At 28.0% G+C, this 17537-nt stretch overlaps 1 protein-coding gene across 1 annotated transcript; it reads left to right on the top strand.

The window, feature by feature from the left end:
- Nucleotides 1-4946: 4946 nt before the first annotated feature.
- BNAC05G25270D lies at nucleotides 4947-5430 on the top strand. The gene has a single exon (XM_013865298.3). It carries the CDS (start codon nucleotides 5038-5040, stop codon nucleotides 5254-5256), a length of 219 nt encoding a protein of 72 aa, XP_013720752.1. The 5' UTR covers nucleotides 4947-5037; the 3' UTR covers nucleotides 5257-5430.
- The last annotated feature ends 12107 nt before the right edge of the window (nucleotides 5431-17537 follow it).

Here is a 17537-nt window from a genome sequence, read left to right as displayed (position 1 = left end):
GTAGCTTGGGACGCCAAGCTGCAAAGTATTAAAGGTCCTGATAATAATGAATCTCAATCGATTATATCATGTCTGGAACATAATGAAACCAATAAGGAATGTCGACATAAGATGATTTATTTGCATACAAGGTAGCACTTGAATTTATGAATATAAGCGAGGATCATGAAACCACGTCAATATAAGAGTGTGCACTCGTAGAACAGATTGGATTGAATGGAAACGTGGGGTTAAATAGTTTAAGGAAGAAAGGCGTATTTGGTCATATGATTGAGACGCCATATGATGTTAAAACCAGTGGATATAAATGGGTCTTGTGAGGAATAGAAATCGTGAGATATAAAGCTGATGTTGCACAAGGATTCTCACAAAGACCAGTATTAGATTATGAGGAGGCATACTCCCATGTGGTGGATGCAACTACTTTTAGATTTCTCATAAGTCTGGCTATATAAGAGAGAAAATTAGACTTGCAGCAAGTTGATGTAGTGACTGCATATTTATATGGTCCACTGGATAATGAAAGTACTAGAGGGTATTGAGCTGAAAGTACAGCAAGTTCTCGAGAACAATATTGATAATCATCAAAGTATATGATCTGAATATCCTAGGAACCTCTGGATACAATTTCGCAAACAGTTGAATATCTCAAGAAAGAGTTTGTGATGAAAGATCCTGGAAAACAAAGTTTTGTTTGGGATTACAGCTTGAGTACATTAACAATGAAATCCTTGTGCATCAAATAGTATATACAGAAAAAGGTACTCAAGAGATTTAATATGGACCAGTCTCACCCATTATCTAGTACATGGGCGTGAGATCACTTGTTTTGGACACTGATTCATTCATTCCAAAGGTGGACGATAAAGAAGTCCATTTAGTCCTGAGATGGACGATGCAGAAGTCTTGTTTTAGATACTGATCTGATTGATCCATAAGAATGAAGATGAAGAAGCCTTTGATTTTGGTTTATTTTATACTAACCAGCCCAAAGAGGGGTTATTTGGTTTTGTTGATTTGTTTTCAGATAGGTTATGTTTTACACATGGGGGTACACGCATATCACAGCAACATCATCCAAGATTTCGTGTGTGTGTATTTGAGGTCGATGACTCAATATGTTCAATCAGATTGTGGCATGGCCGATGGTAAAGGAGAACCAACTATCATGTTCGAGGACGAAGCATATTCTGCCCAAGATCTTCATCACCCACGGATTGCAGAAAATTGGAGAGGTCTAAGGGACCTTCAGTAATGTCCAAATCAGGGGGAGTAATGTGTGTTGTACTCTTTTTCCTTCACCATGGTTTTGTCCCAATTGGGTTTTCCTGGTAAAGTTTTAATGAGGCAACATTACAAGCTCTAAATTGTTATGGCATCCAAGGGAAAGTGTTATGAACCAGATTGTGGATGGCTCATAACCAAGAGATTATGATTTGTAATCTTTCTATTTATCTATGACGGTGTAATCTCCTATATAAGGAACATCTATGTTATGAATAAAGATAGACTTTTCCATTACTTTTATAACATGAACTAAATAATTTGATTTTTTAAATAAAATTCAGGGCTGGCTCAATGATTCTATGGGCCTTTGAGCAAAATAATTTTAATTGAGCTTCCTTTTAGCATTATTAGTAAATTTAAAAATTTTGGATTCTTATATATATTTTTTAATTGGGCTCTTTTTTAACGTTATTTATGGAAAAAACTTTTGGGCTCTAGGGCCCACGCCCCATTGCCCCATAGTGTAAGCCAGCTATGATAAAGTTCTAAACTAAATTTTGAAAAATTGAAAATCAGTACAAAATCTCCATTGTAAGGTTTGTTAATGTTACCGAGTCCAATCTCATATTCTTCATATTTTAATGCTTAAGGGTCTGAATTTTTTTTTTAATATAGGTATTTTATATAATAAAAAAAAAATAAAAGGGTGCAAAAATAATTTTATATATACATTTTTTTATTTTTGACATAAATTCCATAAAAAATTACATATATCTTTTGATGAAAAATATTTATATACAAATTTTAAACAAATATTAAAGCTTTCATTTTTTTCAATCTCATTATCCATAAAATTATTGAGCCGGCTTTGATCGAAAGCCTGAAAAACCTTATCATCACATCAAATCAAAGAGTACAAAACATAAATAGATTAGAACTTAAAAAGATTTATATAATTCCCCCCCCCCCCAGGGGAAGGAAAAAAAACTAGAAAAAGCTATAATTAGTAAAAAGTTGGGGGATAATAACGTGTTTATATCGAACCTAGCGACACTATTGATCGCATCAAAGAACGTGTTGAGGAGAAAGAAGGCATCCCTCCTGTCCAACAAAGGTTTACTAAATGACTTGCAAAGTGCTTGTCCAGGGCCGTGCCTGATAATTATAGGCCTAGAAGCCAAAATCTTTTTTGGCCCATTTATTTTTAAAAAATCGCGAAAATACATAAAAGTGCACCAATTAAAGTTCGAACCAGGGCATGAAGGTGTTGCATCAGCTGCCGTCACCAGTAGAGCTATATGAGATTTCAATTATGTTGGCCCAAAAATTATATATATTGTCACGGGCCCTAAAGCAAATGCTTTATTAGCTTCTATTCAGGTCCGGCCCTGTGCTTGTCTCACTGCAATTTGTCTCAGATCATTTGGATTTTGTCCGGTTTATTTCAGTATGCAACTTTGGTTATTTATGTTTTAGTGAAATAAAAATCTGTTGTGAAAATCGCATCTCCCTTTCTAATCTGTTATATATAACACTGATTCGCATGAGTTTTTTTTGTTTTTGGATGCATATAAATCTCTCTCATGAATTGTTTGCAGGCTCATCTACGCCGGAAAACAGCTAGCTGATGACAAAACGGCAAAGGACTACAATATTGACGGAGGCTCTGTTCTTCATCTGGTCCTTGCTCTTAGAGGTGGTTTTGGTCTTCTCTAAGAAGTTAGGCTCTTTCTCTTCTCCTGAGTTTTATCTTTTCTATAACTTGCAATTTGGATTACTATCGGGTTTGGATCAGTTTACCAATAATCTGTTCAATATCGGATCATACATAAATATATTTATTTGAATTTGGTTTTTTTTTTATGACTATCTTTTCATTTCAAGAAAGAGGCCTGTAACAAGGCCCAAATAAAATTGGGATAAAAGCTATATGGGTCGAATACGATCTGGCCGATTGAGATTGCCGGTGTATTAAAAGTAATACAAAGAAGTTATAAAATTAATAGAACTATAATAGTAAGATTTATTTCTTCAAATAGATCTATATTTATTTGCATTAGAATGAATAAGGAGTTGTTTACATAGAAGGTTACTTTTACTACTCTGGACTTGAGAAGTACTTTGTGACTTACTTTATCATTTTCTCTTCCAAAAAAGCCCCTTCGTTGGAGGGGATGGACTTCGTAGTTAAGAAATAAGGGTCGAAGGAACTAGGTTTGAGTATCTAGTTAGATTGTCCGGTTGAAATTAATGGGTAGGTGCATGAGACAGTGGGCTTTATGGCGAGCCGTTAGATTTAGTTATTTTTGAAAGGGATCCGACGGCTATTGTTAAAAGAAGTACATCGCTACTAAAAGCAGTAACGTAGGTTTATAATTAATATGTGTCAGATTTACGGAGCTCTGAGCTTTTAGCACAGCCGATAGATTTTTTTATCTTAAGATTGATCTGATGGTTGGTGTCTAAGTTGTGGTTAAGGTAGTTGTGGTTGAATTGTGTGCGGCAGGAAGCAGTTGTGGTCAGGAATTTTGATGTAGTGAAAGGCATGGTTATGGACGCATAATTGTCGTGGTTAGTGAAATTAGTTGACAGGAGCGTGGACAATGGTGTTGGTATGCCCAAAATTTGTGGTCATGATAGTTGTGGTTTAGTTGTGTTTGGGAGTAAATGTTCAATCGTCTCTTCGAAAACTTGTGGATGTGGGCATGAATTGGATAGTCTTGTGGATGTGGTCGACAATTTGATAGACAATAGTGGTTGTGGTCAGTAAATTGTTATCCACTAAATTACAAATAAAGCTATTTTATTTGAAACTAGAAACGAACAATCCAAAAGAGAGAGACAGAGAAATTTTCCATCTTAATTACTTGTAAAAGAGTACGAAAAAGACCGAGCAATAAAGAATTCTGTTTTTTTCAAAGACGTAAGCGTTGACAATGTTTTGATTAAGAGCATCGATTTGAGAACGAAGAGCTTTAATGGTTTCTTCCATCAGCTTCTCAATGCTCGCCACTTGTAGCTTAACCTCCACCTTCTTCCTCTCTGCTTCACAATGGTGGTTTGTTTGTCGAATGCTTTCACCTCTGTGGAATGCTTCACGCTCACGAGCTTCTCCTTGATCTTACTATCTCTCTTGTCCATGAAGTTTCCATACGGCCAGTAATAGACCTTGTTGTCAATAGAGAAGGAGAGACAAAAGTGGATTATGGTTTGTAAAAATATTTTTAGATTCTACACTTTGCCGTCAGTTGTTGAAGAATTAGTATGTAGTTATTTAGGATTGTTTCTCGACAGAAGAGCAAAGAGTAAAGTAGAAAATTGGATATAAATAAAAAAAATACTTAATTGATTAAAAATAAATATTTGGTTTGTTTAGTTAAAAAGACATTTCAGAGAAATCACAACAAAAAAATACTACACAAGTTGGAAGTATTTCCGAGTGTAAATAGAGGATGAGAAAGTATCTCATATTGTAAGTTTTTCATGAATAAGCTTATTATTCTAGAGAAGTAGTTATTCATCTTAAATTCCAAGCTACTCTTTTTCATAAAACACGTTTATTCACACAAAAACTAAAAGTGAGAAAAGAACCCCACAAAAAAATATAAATTACCGTTGAGATTCGAACGTTAAGCTTTAAAGACAAACGTTGCGGACCGGACAGCATCAGATTCTTCCAGGGCCTCCCACTGAATCATACATATAAATATATCTGTAATGAAATAGAATCAGACCAAAACCAAGAGTCCAAGAAAAAAAAAAAAAAAAAAGATTAATCAGAAAGAAGACAGCAGCTAGATCTCAAGATCGATGGGGTTGGTGGTGGTCATATCTCTTCCTCTAATTTTCTTCTGCCTTCTTCTCGGATTCGGCTGCTACTTTCTTGGCAAATCTCGTGGCCGTCGTGAGATCCATACAAATCCTCAGGTGTATGGAGCTCCTGCTCCACCTCCCGGTGCAATCATCTCCGCAGCCTCCTCTCCGCCCTTGTCTCCTTGCACCAAGCCCGACAACTCCCACAACGTCTAATTTTCAATCTCCTTCTCTACTGGAAGATGCTTTTGTTTGATTCATTGTGAATTGCTGTATGATTTTATTTTATTCTTTGCGAATATGTTCCTTTCTTGTTTGGTGGATTTTCTTATGTAAATTTAGAGCATTTAATGTCATTAAAAAGTTCAAGGAGTTTTATGGTTTCAAGAATTTGTTTCCAACAGATATTTTTGCCGTTGAAATTATATAATAACATAGTGTAGTTAAGCAAATGATTATATCGAATTATAGAAATATGATGTTTCAGCAAACCCAAAGTACCATTTTAGCTCTAGACCAATTAAGCAAAACTTCTACTTTACAAAAGAAAAAAAAAAGCGGATTCAGAATAATAAATTCAAGTTTAGCTTTCAACAAGCAAACAGTTCCAACGAAATAGTGAATTTATAAAATGGACGAACTCTAGAGAAACACATGCTCTTTTCCAGTACCAATTATTGATTAATGTGTTCATAAGTTCCAAGTTATCTTATTTAGAGCATCTCCAAAAAAAAACTCTATTTTGAATTTTCAAAAAATCTATATTTGAAGTTTAAAGGTGTTTTTCTCCAAAAGCAAAACTTCAAACTCAATTTTAAAACTATTTATATTTTATAATATGGTCTTTATATTTTTCATAACTAATTTGAATTCATAAAACTTTTGTAAATAACTAACACATATATAAACATATTACAACAATATTAATTAATAAAATATTCTATTAAATATAAAAATTTAAATAAAAATAACTTAATAATATTAAACTTCAAAAAAATATCATATTATTTCATAAAATGATTTTCGTAATGCATATATGATCTATTAGTGTATTTCGAAGTAAAAATGACTCTCCTCATTTTTACTTTATAGATTACGACCTAAAAGTTGTTGAAATCTGGTAATATTGATACTTGTAAATACATTAGATCGGAATAAGAAAGTAAAAGAGAAACATAAAATATTGCTAAAAGACTAAATTCTTTTTGATGATATTAATACTCGTGGATATATTCAATATGAAAAAGAAAGAATTGTACAAAAAGACATCAAAAACAACAACAACAACGATCATCAGTTACACAAAAAATTTGGACAATATTTGAAAATTTGAAGGTTCCGGATTAAACTTATCTGACTATTAGTGTTGTTGTAATAGTTATGTCATCATGTAATTTTTTAAAATCTTTTTGTTAAGTTTTTTTTTGTATATTATTGTTGTCTAAATCTAGCTTAAAATATTTTGAATCTTATTTTAAAGTTTTATTTAATTTTTTGTGTAAAATTTAAAATATTTATGAGATAGAATTTTTTTAAGGATTAAAACAATAAACGAGAAAATATTTATGAATCATAAATGTGAAGTGTGATTATAGGGACCAAAATGCAAATAAAAATATGATGAGCAGTGAAACTTCAAATATAAAGTTTCAATCCTCAAAACTTCAAATTAAAAATTTTAAAGTTTTTTTTTTAGAAGAAAAAACTTAAGTTATAGAGTGTTTTTTGGAGATACTCTTAGAAAAATGATAGAAAAACGGCCAAGAGATTTGTTCCTGGACTCGGGTCATATCTTCGATACCTGAACTATTTGACGGTGCGATCGGATACCTAAACTAACAACAAAATTTGAATCTAATATCCGAATTTAGAATAAAAAGATTTTAAATGTCTCCAATCGACAACATGTCGAGTAAAACACAAATGTGATAGATTTAATCGAGGTCTTTCATAGGTTAATAAAAATTATTAACCACTTGCGCTAGTATAGAATTATTGTTTAAATGTGCAAAGAACACAATATATATTTTATTACAAGAGAAATAATGATTTAATTACAATATATTTTAATATATTTTCATTTTAAATATCTATCTATCTATATATATATACTTCTTAAAAAAATCTAATAAAATATGTTGAATAAAAATTCTACATAATCCTATTAAAAATTATTTTATAAAATAATTGATCAATTTTGTATTAATAATAAAATATAATTATAAATCATTATTGATTAATCGAGTTATTATTTATAATTTTTTTAATAATAAGACTTTTATATGTTCTATACTCATCTAATCTGTTATATTATAATAATAAAAAAAAATTATATAGAAGTACACTTACTAAATTATATTACACTGATTCAAATTTAAAATAAATAATATATAATATGTTCTCAGAATATATTAAAACTATTTTACTGTATAAAATATTTATACAAGAGTGACATTGTTAACAATTATTACAGTAGAACCTCTATAAATTAATAATTTTTTATAAATTTATAAGTTTCGTCTATCCCAACTTGGTCCGGTTCAAAATTTAACACAAATCGATAAAATAATAAAATATTATTTTTAAAAAAAATTCTATGTAAATATATGGCCCCATTAAAATTTTAAATTAATAATTATATGTATGCATATTTTATATAAGTAAGAACCTATTATTACTTTTTTTGTTTTATATTCACAATAGAATTATCTTTATATTTTCTTCACACTTAATAAAATTTTGATAAAATTTAGTAATACTAAATCTAAAACCACATTTAAGTTATATGCAATATATATTATATAAACCAAATCTATACTATTATTTGAGAAGTGAATTTGCTTATTTGTCATGTTCTCCATGATTTTAGGCTGAATAATAGTGTTAGCAAATAATTTTAATTAGATTGATTAAAGTTTTGATATATTTAATGAATAATTATACAATTCATTATTTAAATAATTACAAATTAATATTATAAAATTTATCTCAAAAAATAAATTGAAAACGTGTTTGAAAATAGAAAAAATAATTCCATATATATATTTTGTGTTTATTCACATCTTTCTTTCTTATTTGTTATAATTAGTAGTATATATACACATATAATAATTAGATTTATCATTATACCAAAACATTAAAAATAGTTTTAGAAAAGAAAACTGATTTTTTTTTTGTAAACATAATATATCAATATTTTTAAAAACTATTAAATTTTATTTTAGTATTAAAATACTTAAGCGACGTATATAAGCAATAACAATAAATTTAATTTATAATTTTTGCTAACGTAATTTGTTCCATGGTATTTTTTTTATTCTTATTATTCAGAATAACATGTATTTGTTATTTAAGTTGAAAAAAATATATTTATTTGTTTTTATTTTTCTAAATATTTTTATTGGGTATATAATTATCTTTTTAAAAATATTTTAATTTGCTTATTTGTCATGTTCTCCATGATTTTAGGCTGAATCATAGTTTTAACAAATAATTTTAATTAGATTGATTAAAGTTTTGATATATTTAATGAATAATTATACAATTCATTAATTAAATAATTACAAATTAATATTATAAAATTTATCTCAAAAAATAAATTGAAAACGTGTTTGAAAATAGAAAAAAATAATTCCATGTATATATTTTGTGTTTATTCACATCTTTCTTTCTTATTTGTTATAATCCTTGTTCGGAAACTCGTTAGGCGCTACGCGTGCGGTGCACCCGGGCCTAGCGATTTATCGAAAAAGCGGGAATAAATCGGAGAGTACGCGGGGAAGAATTTTTTGTATTTTTATATGTATACTGCTCCATTTATACGTATATTACCAATTTTTATGTATATTACATGTTTTTTTACAAACAAAATATATGTTTATGTAAAAAAATTGTTACGTGTTAATGTATTCATTATGTCATGTTGTGGATTCATGATTTGCTTTCCGTTCATCAGTTTGTTGTATATATAAGATGTATCAAGATCTCCTCCATTCATGGTGAATGAAACAAAACCTTCAATTCTTCTCTCGCAACTGATTAATTTCCTTGATATGCATTATAAATGTTGCATATCAAAACGAAACGAGGAAGTTTAGAGGTTATCTTCTCTTTCACGTTTCTTTATTGATGAACTCACACAGATTCTAAAGTAAAGTTCTTAAATTTATAAGACATCATTACACAAACTGTATTTTTCTAAAGCAATATTGCTCGATATTACAGAAAAAAAAGAATTAACCTCCTCTCACTTCACATACCTTGTCGAAACCACCACCACAACCATCATCATCATCATCATCATGATCATCATCATCAACACAAACCATTGTAACAAGCTCAAGCCTTGTCGACTCCACCTAGCTAAAACACCAGACATCAAGCTCTAATTCATTCAACAAACCCAAAGAGAACCCATTTGTCCTCACAACGAGCTTTCATCTCTTCTCCGTCTCCACCGTCCGTCTCCACCACGAATCTGAAACAATTTTTCACCGCAATTTCTGCTTCAGACTTTAACTGGCGCTCAAGAACGTGGCAGTCCACGTCCACCTAATGGCCGAGTTTTAACTTTTACGTATTCCACGCTTCTTACTCGGCCTTCCGCATAATTCAACCGAAGAGGCCCAACTCGCCACGTCCACCACCCGAGTCACGTTTAACCGGCCGCTTAATCGCCAACTCGGCCGATTTTTTGAACAAGGTTTATAATTAGTAGTATATATTCACATATAATAATTAGATTTATCATTATACCAAAACATTAAAAATAGATATAGAAAAGAAAACTGATTTTTTTTTGTAAACATAATATATCATGAAATATTTTTTAAAACTATTAAATTTTATTTTAGTATTAAAATACTTAAGCGACGTATATAAGCAATAACAATAAATTTTATTATATTTTTTGCTAACGTAATTTGTTCCGTGGTATTTTTTTATTCTTCTTATTCAGAATAACATGTATTTGTTATTTAAGTTGAAAAAAATTATATTTATTTGTTTTTATTTTTTAAATATTTTTATTGGGTATATAATTATCTTTTTAAAAATATTTTAAAAATATTTTCCGCCAAAAGAGAATATTTTCAAAATATTAATTTTTATCTACAACAAGTAGCTTATATTTATAAAAATTTAAAATTAACTATATTTTACTTTAATATTTTTTCAAGAGTTTCACATAATTATTACTTTGTTTATATTAAAATTTCTTTGAAAGACTATTATGTAAAGAAAAATGTTATTCTATTTTTTTTTATAAAAAGTGAATTTTGTAAAATGATTTTTTTTAGTTATAATTATCAAAGTTTGAAAGTTAAAAGATCATTTGAAAATAGCAAATTATGATTTTTTAAGAAAAAGTACTATTTTATAGGAAAATATAATCTCTATTTTAATAAAACTATACAGATTGAAAATGAGAATTCGGTCAAAAAAAACCTCAACTTTGTACGAATTGCCAAAAGAAACATGAACTTTTGAGCTGACCAAAAAAACACCAAACTTTCATTGACTTTAGAATTAATTAACAATGTTTTCGTTGACTTGCCAATTTAGCACGCCGTCAACAAATTTAACAAAAATATTTGACATCGTTTATTGTTGCCGTTAAGTGAAACGACGTCGTTTTATATGATTTGTCATTAAAAATATGTAGACCCCTGGATTCGAACCCAAGTTGGTTGGTCAAATGGAAAGGTATTTTACCACTAGGCTACTCACACTTTCAATGTACTTGCTAGCATGTTTACTTTTATTTGGTACATATTAAATATAAAAAATTCTCTAAAAACTTAATAAGATCTTTAAAATTCCAAAAAATAAAAAATAAAGAAGATTTTTATAAAAAAAATTATTTTTCTTTTTAAAAAATAAAAACTCTTCCAAAATTTTCTAAAAAATTAAAAAGATCTTTAAAATTCCAAAAAAATAGAAAAAATAAAGATTTTTTTTATAAAATTAATTTTGAAATTAAAATAGAAAATAAAATTTTATTTTTTATTTTCATAAAATAAAAAATCTTCCAAAATTTTCAATTTTTTTAATACATTTGCTAAAAGTTGAAATTAATTATACACACATAAAAAGTTGATAATTGTAACTTTAATTTTTTGCATTTTATTATAATTTTTAAAAAATTTGGATTTTTTTTAAAAAATGAAAATTTTTTAAACTTTTTGACTTTTTAAAGAAAAAAATATTTTAATTTAATTCAAAATTAATTTTATGAAAATTTTGGGAGATTTTTTTTTTTTAAGAAATATAAAAATTTATTTTTTTAAAGAAAAATAAAATTTTATTTTCAATTTTAATTTCAAAATTAATTTTATAAAAAATTTCTTTATTTTTTTCAATTTTTTGGAATTTAAAGTTCGTTTTAATTTTATAGAAAATTTTGGAAGAGTTTTTATTTTTTAAAAAGAAAAATAAAATTTATTTTCAATTTTAATTTCAAAATTGATTTTATAAAAAAATTCTTATTTTTCAAATTTTTGGAATTTTAAAGATCTTTTTAAGTTTTTAGAGAATATTTTTATATTCAATCAGTACAAATAAAAGTAAACATGTTAGTAAGTACATTGAAAGTTCCACTAGCCTAGTGGTAAAAGACCTTACCATTTGACCAAACAACCTGGGTTCGAATCCAGAGGTCTACATATTTTTAATTTCAAATCATGTAAAACGACGTCGTTTCACTTAACGCCAACAATAAACGACGTCAAATATTTCTGTTAAATTTGTTGACGGCGTGCTAAATTGGCAAGTCAGCGAAAACATTGTTAATTAATTCTAAAGTCAATGAAAGTTTGGTGTTTTTTGGGTCGCCCAAAAGTTCATATTTCTTTTGGCAATTCGTGCAAAGTTAAGGTTTTTTTTGGCCGAATTCTCGATTGAAAATAGCTTATTTTTCTCTATTAGAGCATTTAGAAATGAAAATGATAATAGATAGGATCTTATCTTATACATTACATATTAATGTTTTGTTTGTCAACATGATTGGTTTATTTAAGTGTTTCTTCAGTTATTATGGGAGATATTTTAAAATATAATTATACATATATCAATAGTTTTATTTATTTTGATTAATCTAATAAGTAAAGTTGGGTTCGGTCTAACATATTATTTATTTTGAAATTTTGTAGGTTTTGGTAATTACAAAAATTTGGTTTAATAACATATTTTTTAATTAAAATTTATATATTCTAATTAGATAATTTTTTATAAATTAATATAATAAAAACTGGTTAAAGATAACAACATATTTTAAAATATAAAATAGTAGTGTTGTTGTAAAAAATAAAGTTTAAAATCAATAAAATTTAAAAATTAAGAAATGGAAAGATTCATAAAATAGTATATATTTAATATTTTATTTCAACTTATTTTATCTTTAAACTAATAGTACATTTATTAATAAGTATCTATATAAGAATTATGTCCGCATATGCGGGCAAGACACCTAGTAATATAGTAAAATTAATATAAATGTTAACTTTCAAAAAATAACAATTAGTGTCTATATAATAAAATCAAATATTTTTCTTATCTTAGAATAAATATATCTTAAAATAAGAAATCTAAATAAAAAAACTTTTGTAAATTAATATCTGTATAAATTAATAAAATTAAAGTATTAATATTATTAATTTATAGAGGTTCTATTGTATATGGAATTAATTATACATGACAAATCTATGTCGGATTGTTTATATTGTTGTTTTTTGTGTAAGGGAATAACAATTCTTCACAAGCATAAGTGGTTAATGATCTATTGATGATCGGTCGAACCTGGGTACGATTTTGACTCGGCCACGAACCAGTCCACCTCCGTATGTTACTGATACGATCTTAGTTTTAGATATTTAAAAGTTTTTTATTTTAAATTTAGGTATTAATTTGAAGGCTGTTATTAGTTTAGATATCAGATCGCATAGTCAAATCATTTAGATATTAATTAGACGATATGATCCTAGTTTAGTCATTAGTCGACCGTTTTCCAAGAAATGGCTATAACAGTTCAAACAAGAAAAAATTAGACACTTTATTTCTTTATATTTACTTCATTAGACACATATTGATGGTCACGTACTTTCGGTGTGTGTAAAGGCTAATATACGCTTCGGGTATTAGTTAGTTGACCTGATTACACAAAGAGATATTTTTTGACTTTCTATTATACCTAGAGACACTTCTTACATGTGACACATTTTGTTGTGGGCCAGCAACAGATTGTGAACAATTTTGCCTTTAATGGAAAATGACAGTTGTGGATGGGTGATTTGTGGACGAGTGATGTCTGGTTGGGTGATTTGTGGACGGGTAATGCGTGGATGAGTGATGAGTAATGTCTGGATATGTGATGTTAATGTGTTTATAGTAGATAAGTGGACAAATTTTCTGTTTTGATTCCATAAAACTATACAACAATACGTGAACATGGACTCATGTTACTAAAATTATACCATAAAACGTGGACACGGACTCTGTTATCTCCAATACAAACACTTGGCTTCTTCAGCTCAATTGATAAATTATCTGCAGTTAAACTTCAATCAAGATGAGAAAGAGATGATATTGTGAGTATGAGCGGAGAGAAAAATCGAAGAAGCGTTTACCTTTTGTCGGAGAGTAATAGATCTTGCATGTCAGAGATTTCTGATCTAAGGAATTTGCGCTTTGTCATGATATGGATGTATGTAATTTTGATTATAATTGAATTTATATCCCGAGATGATGAATGAAATCGAATGAATATTGTCCATGTCCACAACTAGTTTATAATTCTGTTAAGATGTTCATGTCCACAACCAATTTATAATTCTGTTATCCACGCTTTCGTGTCCACGTCCACATTTTGTTTACACATTAATATATATAATATATATATGAACATAGATATAGAGAATTTTATATATAGTTTATTATGACAATTATTTTTGTTTAATATATTTTAGAACTTGAGATAAAAGTAAATAAATACATAAAGTAGAATAAGAAAAATAATAAAATGAAATAAGAAGAGGAGATATATTCTCTTTAGTTTAGAGTCATAAGAGTCTTTTTGACAAAAGAAAGTGTGTCTCAAATGATAAGTGTCTTGTAGTGTAATTTGAATGTGAGAAAGTGTCTCTAGATGTAAAAAATTCTAGTTACTTTATGAACCTTTCCTTCACATGTGAACAAGACAATCTAGTTTGTTTTTTAAATTTATTTATTTATTACCTTATTCCATAATTCTTAATCCTAAAACTTCGTATATTTCCCTTTCTTTTCTCTCTTGTTTCGATCGAAGGCGACTCAGAAGCTGAAGAACACATGAAAAAGCTAACACTGTTTTGGTTGGTTTTAATTCAAGAATCGCATATCAACGCGGAGAGTCTGTTTCCATCATGGATAAAGAAGCGACGTCAAAGAATCGAAGAGTTTCAACTCGAAAATCAGGTTAGGTTTCAGATCTAAATCTCTGTTTTAGTCTAGAACTGAAATCAAAGTTATAAAAGTTCAACTTTTTGTTGGATATGTCTATTGTTTTTGATAAAGCTTTCCAGATTTGGTTTTAAGATATCTGATTTATTTTAAAAGCTCAATTTTTGGTTGGAGTTTGTCTGTTGTTCTTATATATCTTTGCTCATCTAATTATCTTTTATTTAGACCATCTCTAATGAATTTTCCTATTTTTTCCTTTAAAATAGGGAAACTATAATAGAGATGTATTTGTATCTAATGTATTCATCTATTTCTTCCTATAAAAAAGAAATATTCTTGACATATTCTTTTCTAATTTTACAAATAATACTTTTTATTTTGTGAAAGTTGAAAATTAACCCAATTTAGTTTAACATTCATAAAATTATGATATTATTTACACTGAATATTTTTATAGAAACTATTATGTAAATAAAAGTATGATTATATATTTATATAAACAGTACATTTCTGCTAAAAATATTTATTTTGGTTATAATTGTTAAAGTAAAAAGTTAAAGGATCATTTTTTGAATAGAAAAGTATGCCTCTATTATAGAGGAATGTTATTTCTTCCTCAAAATATAGAGGTGAAAATAACAATCTCTATTTTAGAGGAAGAAATAGAGTAGTGTTGGAGTGATTTTGTCTCTAAATGCTATTATAAAGGCAAATACAGAAGTGAGTTGGAGATGCTCTGAGAGAACAAAGAAAATCTCCATCTTCTTGGTTCAGCTTTACACAAGTTCAGCGTAAATGGATTTATTGTGGACGGATGTATTATGAGTGAAGCATCGTAGATGGTTATGTTGTTTATAGTTTCATCATGGATGATTTGTTTCTCAGAAACCTGGAAATATATCTATGTATTCATGGATTAAAACTACTAAAATTAATAAATATGAACATCAAATCTTAAAGCTAATATTGATGAGATTTGATGAGTTTGTTCAAAAATGGTTGTTGCAGAATGTGGTCATGTAAAGCGTGGATATGCAAATCATGAATATCTATTTTATTAAAACAGAAGTACACATATAGAATACCCCTTAGTTTGTAACTTATTTACAGTCATATGCCACTGAAGTAATAAATTTACTTACCTTTTAATATTTTTGTCTTTTATAGTTAAATTAATACATATCATAAATCTAACTTTAACTTAAAAAATAGATTTTGATCCGCGCAATCGCGCGAGTGTTTGTTTTCACTTTTCTATACATAAATTATTGTTTTTAAACATTAGTAGTATATATTTTTAACGTTAATCATATACTTAAATGTTTATATAATTATTTCAAATACAATAATTTTATAATTTACATGTTATAATTAATAAATTGTTTAAAACCGTATGTATTTTCACCTCTTATTATATATTTATCTTATTGTATTTGCATTTAGTTCTTAAGCAAATTAATATATTCATGAGAAAACATATTTGAAAATTATTTTATATTTAATTTATGCTAAATTATGACCCGTGTTTCAAAACTGTATTTTTTTTTACTAATATTTTTATGCTTATTCATTTTAGATAATATATTATTGTATATACAAAAGTCTAAGATATGTTAATTTTTAAACATGTATTATATGGTTTGCTAATTTTAAGCCATTCTATCATATTATATTTTTAAAATAAATAATTTATATTTATGAAAATAAAATTTATAAATTTATCAATTGAATATACTTTTATCATATTTATTTAAGTATAATAATTGTATTTTAACATGATCATGACTATAAAGTAGATAAAATATGATATAATTTATTTATTTTTCATTTTATAAACGATAACTTAAAATACATTAATTATTGTTAAAATATTTTTACACAGATTTATTAGAATTTTTAAAATATAATATATAAATATATATTATATTTAAAATGAAAATATATTATGATTAAAGTAGTTACAAAGATTTTATATTATAAGCTTTTAAGAAATACATGTTAATTTTTATACATGTATTATATAGTTTGCTAATGTTAACCCATCTTACCAACGTATTAGATTTTATTTTTGAACATAAATATTTTATACTTACGAAAATAAAATATATAAAATTTATAAATTTAATACAATTTTATTATATTTAGCTCAATATAATAATTTTCTTTTAATATGATTGATTATGATTATATCTATATATATAAAGTTACATTTTCTCTCTTCTCATGCGTCCACGTCTGCAAGGAATGAAGAGCTTTTTTTGATACCTGCACTACGAAACACGAGTCGCACCTGCGTTTTATCAATTATATGCTTGGACTGAGCTTTTATAGATATCATAGATGGGCTTCGTAATCAAAATAGGAAGCCCATTCAAGTTTTAGGTTTCCCCATCGTCTTCTTCACGACGATAATTCCAAAGCTCGCCTTTCACCTTCCCGTAACCTTTCAACCTTCATTATTATGTGCTTAACTCTGGTCTTCAGCGTAATTATCCAACTCCTCCAACTGAGCAACATTCAATCAACCTCTTTGCATCCCCCAGTAACTGGCTGAAGCTTCAACTATAAATATCCCACCTTTCGACGATGAAATCCACAACTCAGACGAGATACCACTTACAATAGATATCACCTCCGATGGAACTCATCACTACGATGAGAAAGTTTTGTTTTTCATCAAAGGATATTTCGTTGTTTGATACTGGTAAGTCATTGTTCCTTTTGCTTTTTTGATTAATTTATACTTTCCAAATTCCAACTATGAATGATTGATTCTTTGTGTTTGATGTGATTTGCTAGCTTACTTTGATCACATGTACACTCGAACATCCTCCAAGAACTTACATTGTTGACAGCTCTCTCATTCCATAACCTCCAGAAGTAGGCCACTTCTCAGGTGGTAGATGAACTTTGGAAACACGTTAAGTGAAAAGAACGTGTGTAGATGAACTCAATATTCAGAACGTCTTTCTATGCAACATTCAGCAAGGTGGTAGCTTCCAGTTACACTAAAAAGTCAAAAGTTTGGAAAGCTTGGATCTGATCTAGTCACGTGCTCAAAGTCA

The sequence above is a fragment of the Brassica napus genome, chromosome C5 (genome assembly GCF_020379485.1).
Source record: "Brassica napus cultivar Da-Ae chromosome C5, Da-Ae, whole genome shotgun sequence".
Taxonomy (NCBI): Eukaryota; Viridiplantae; Streptophyta; class Magnoliopsida; order Brassicales; family Brassicaceae; genus Brassica; species Brassica napus.
This window is presented reverse-complemented; position numbering and strand designations above follow the sequence as displayed.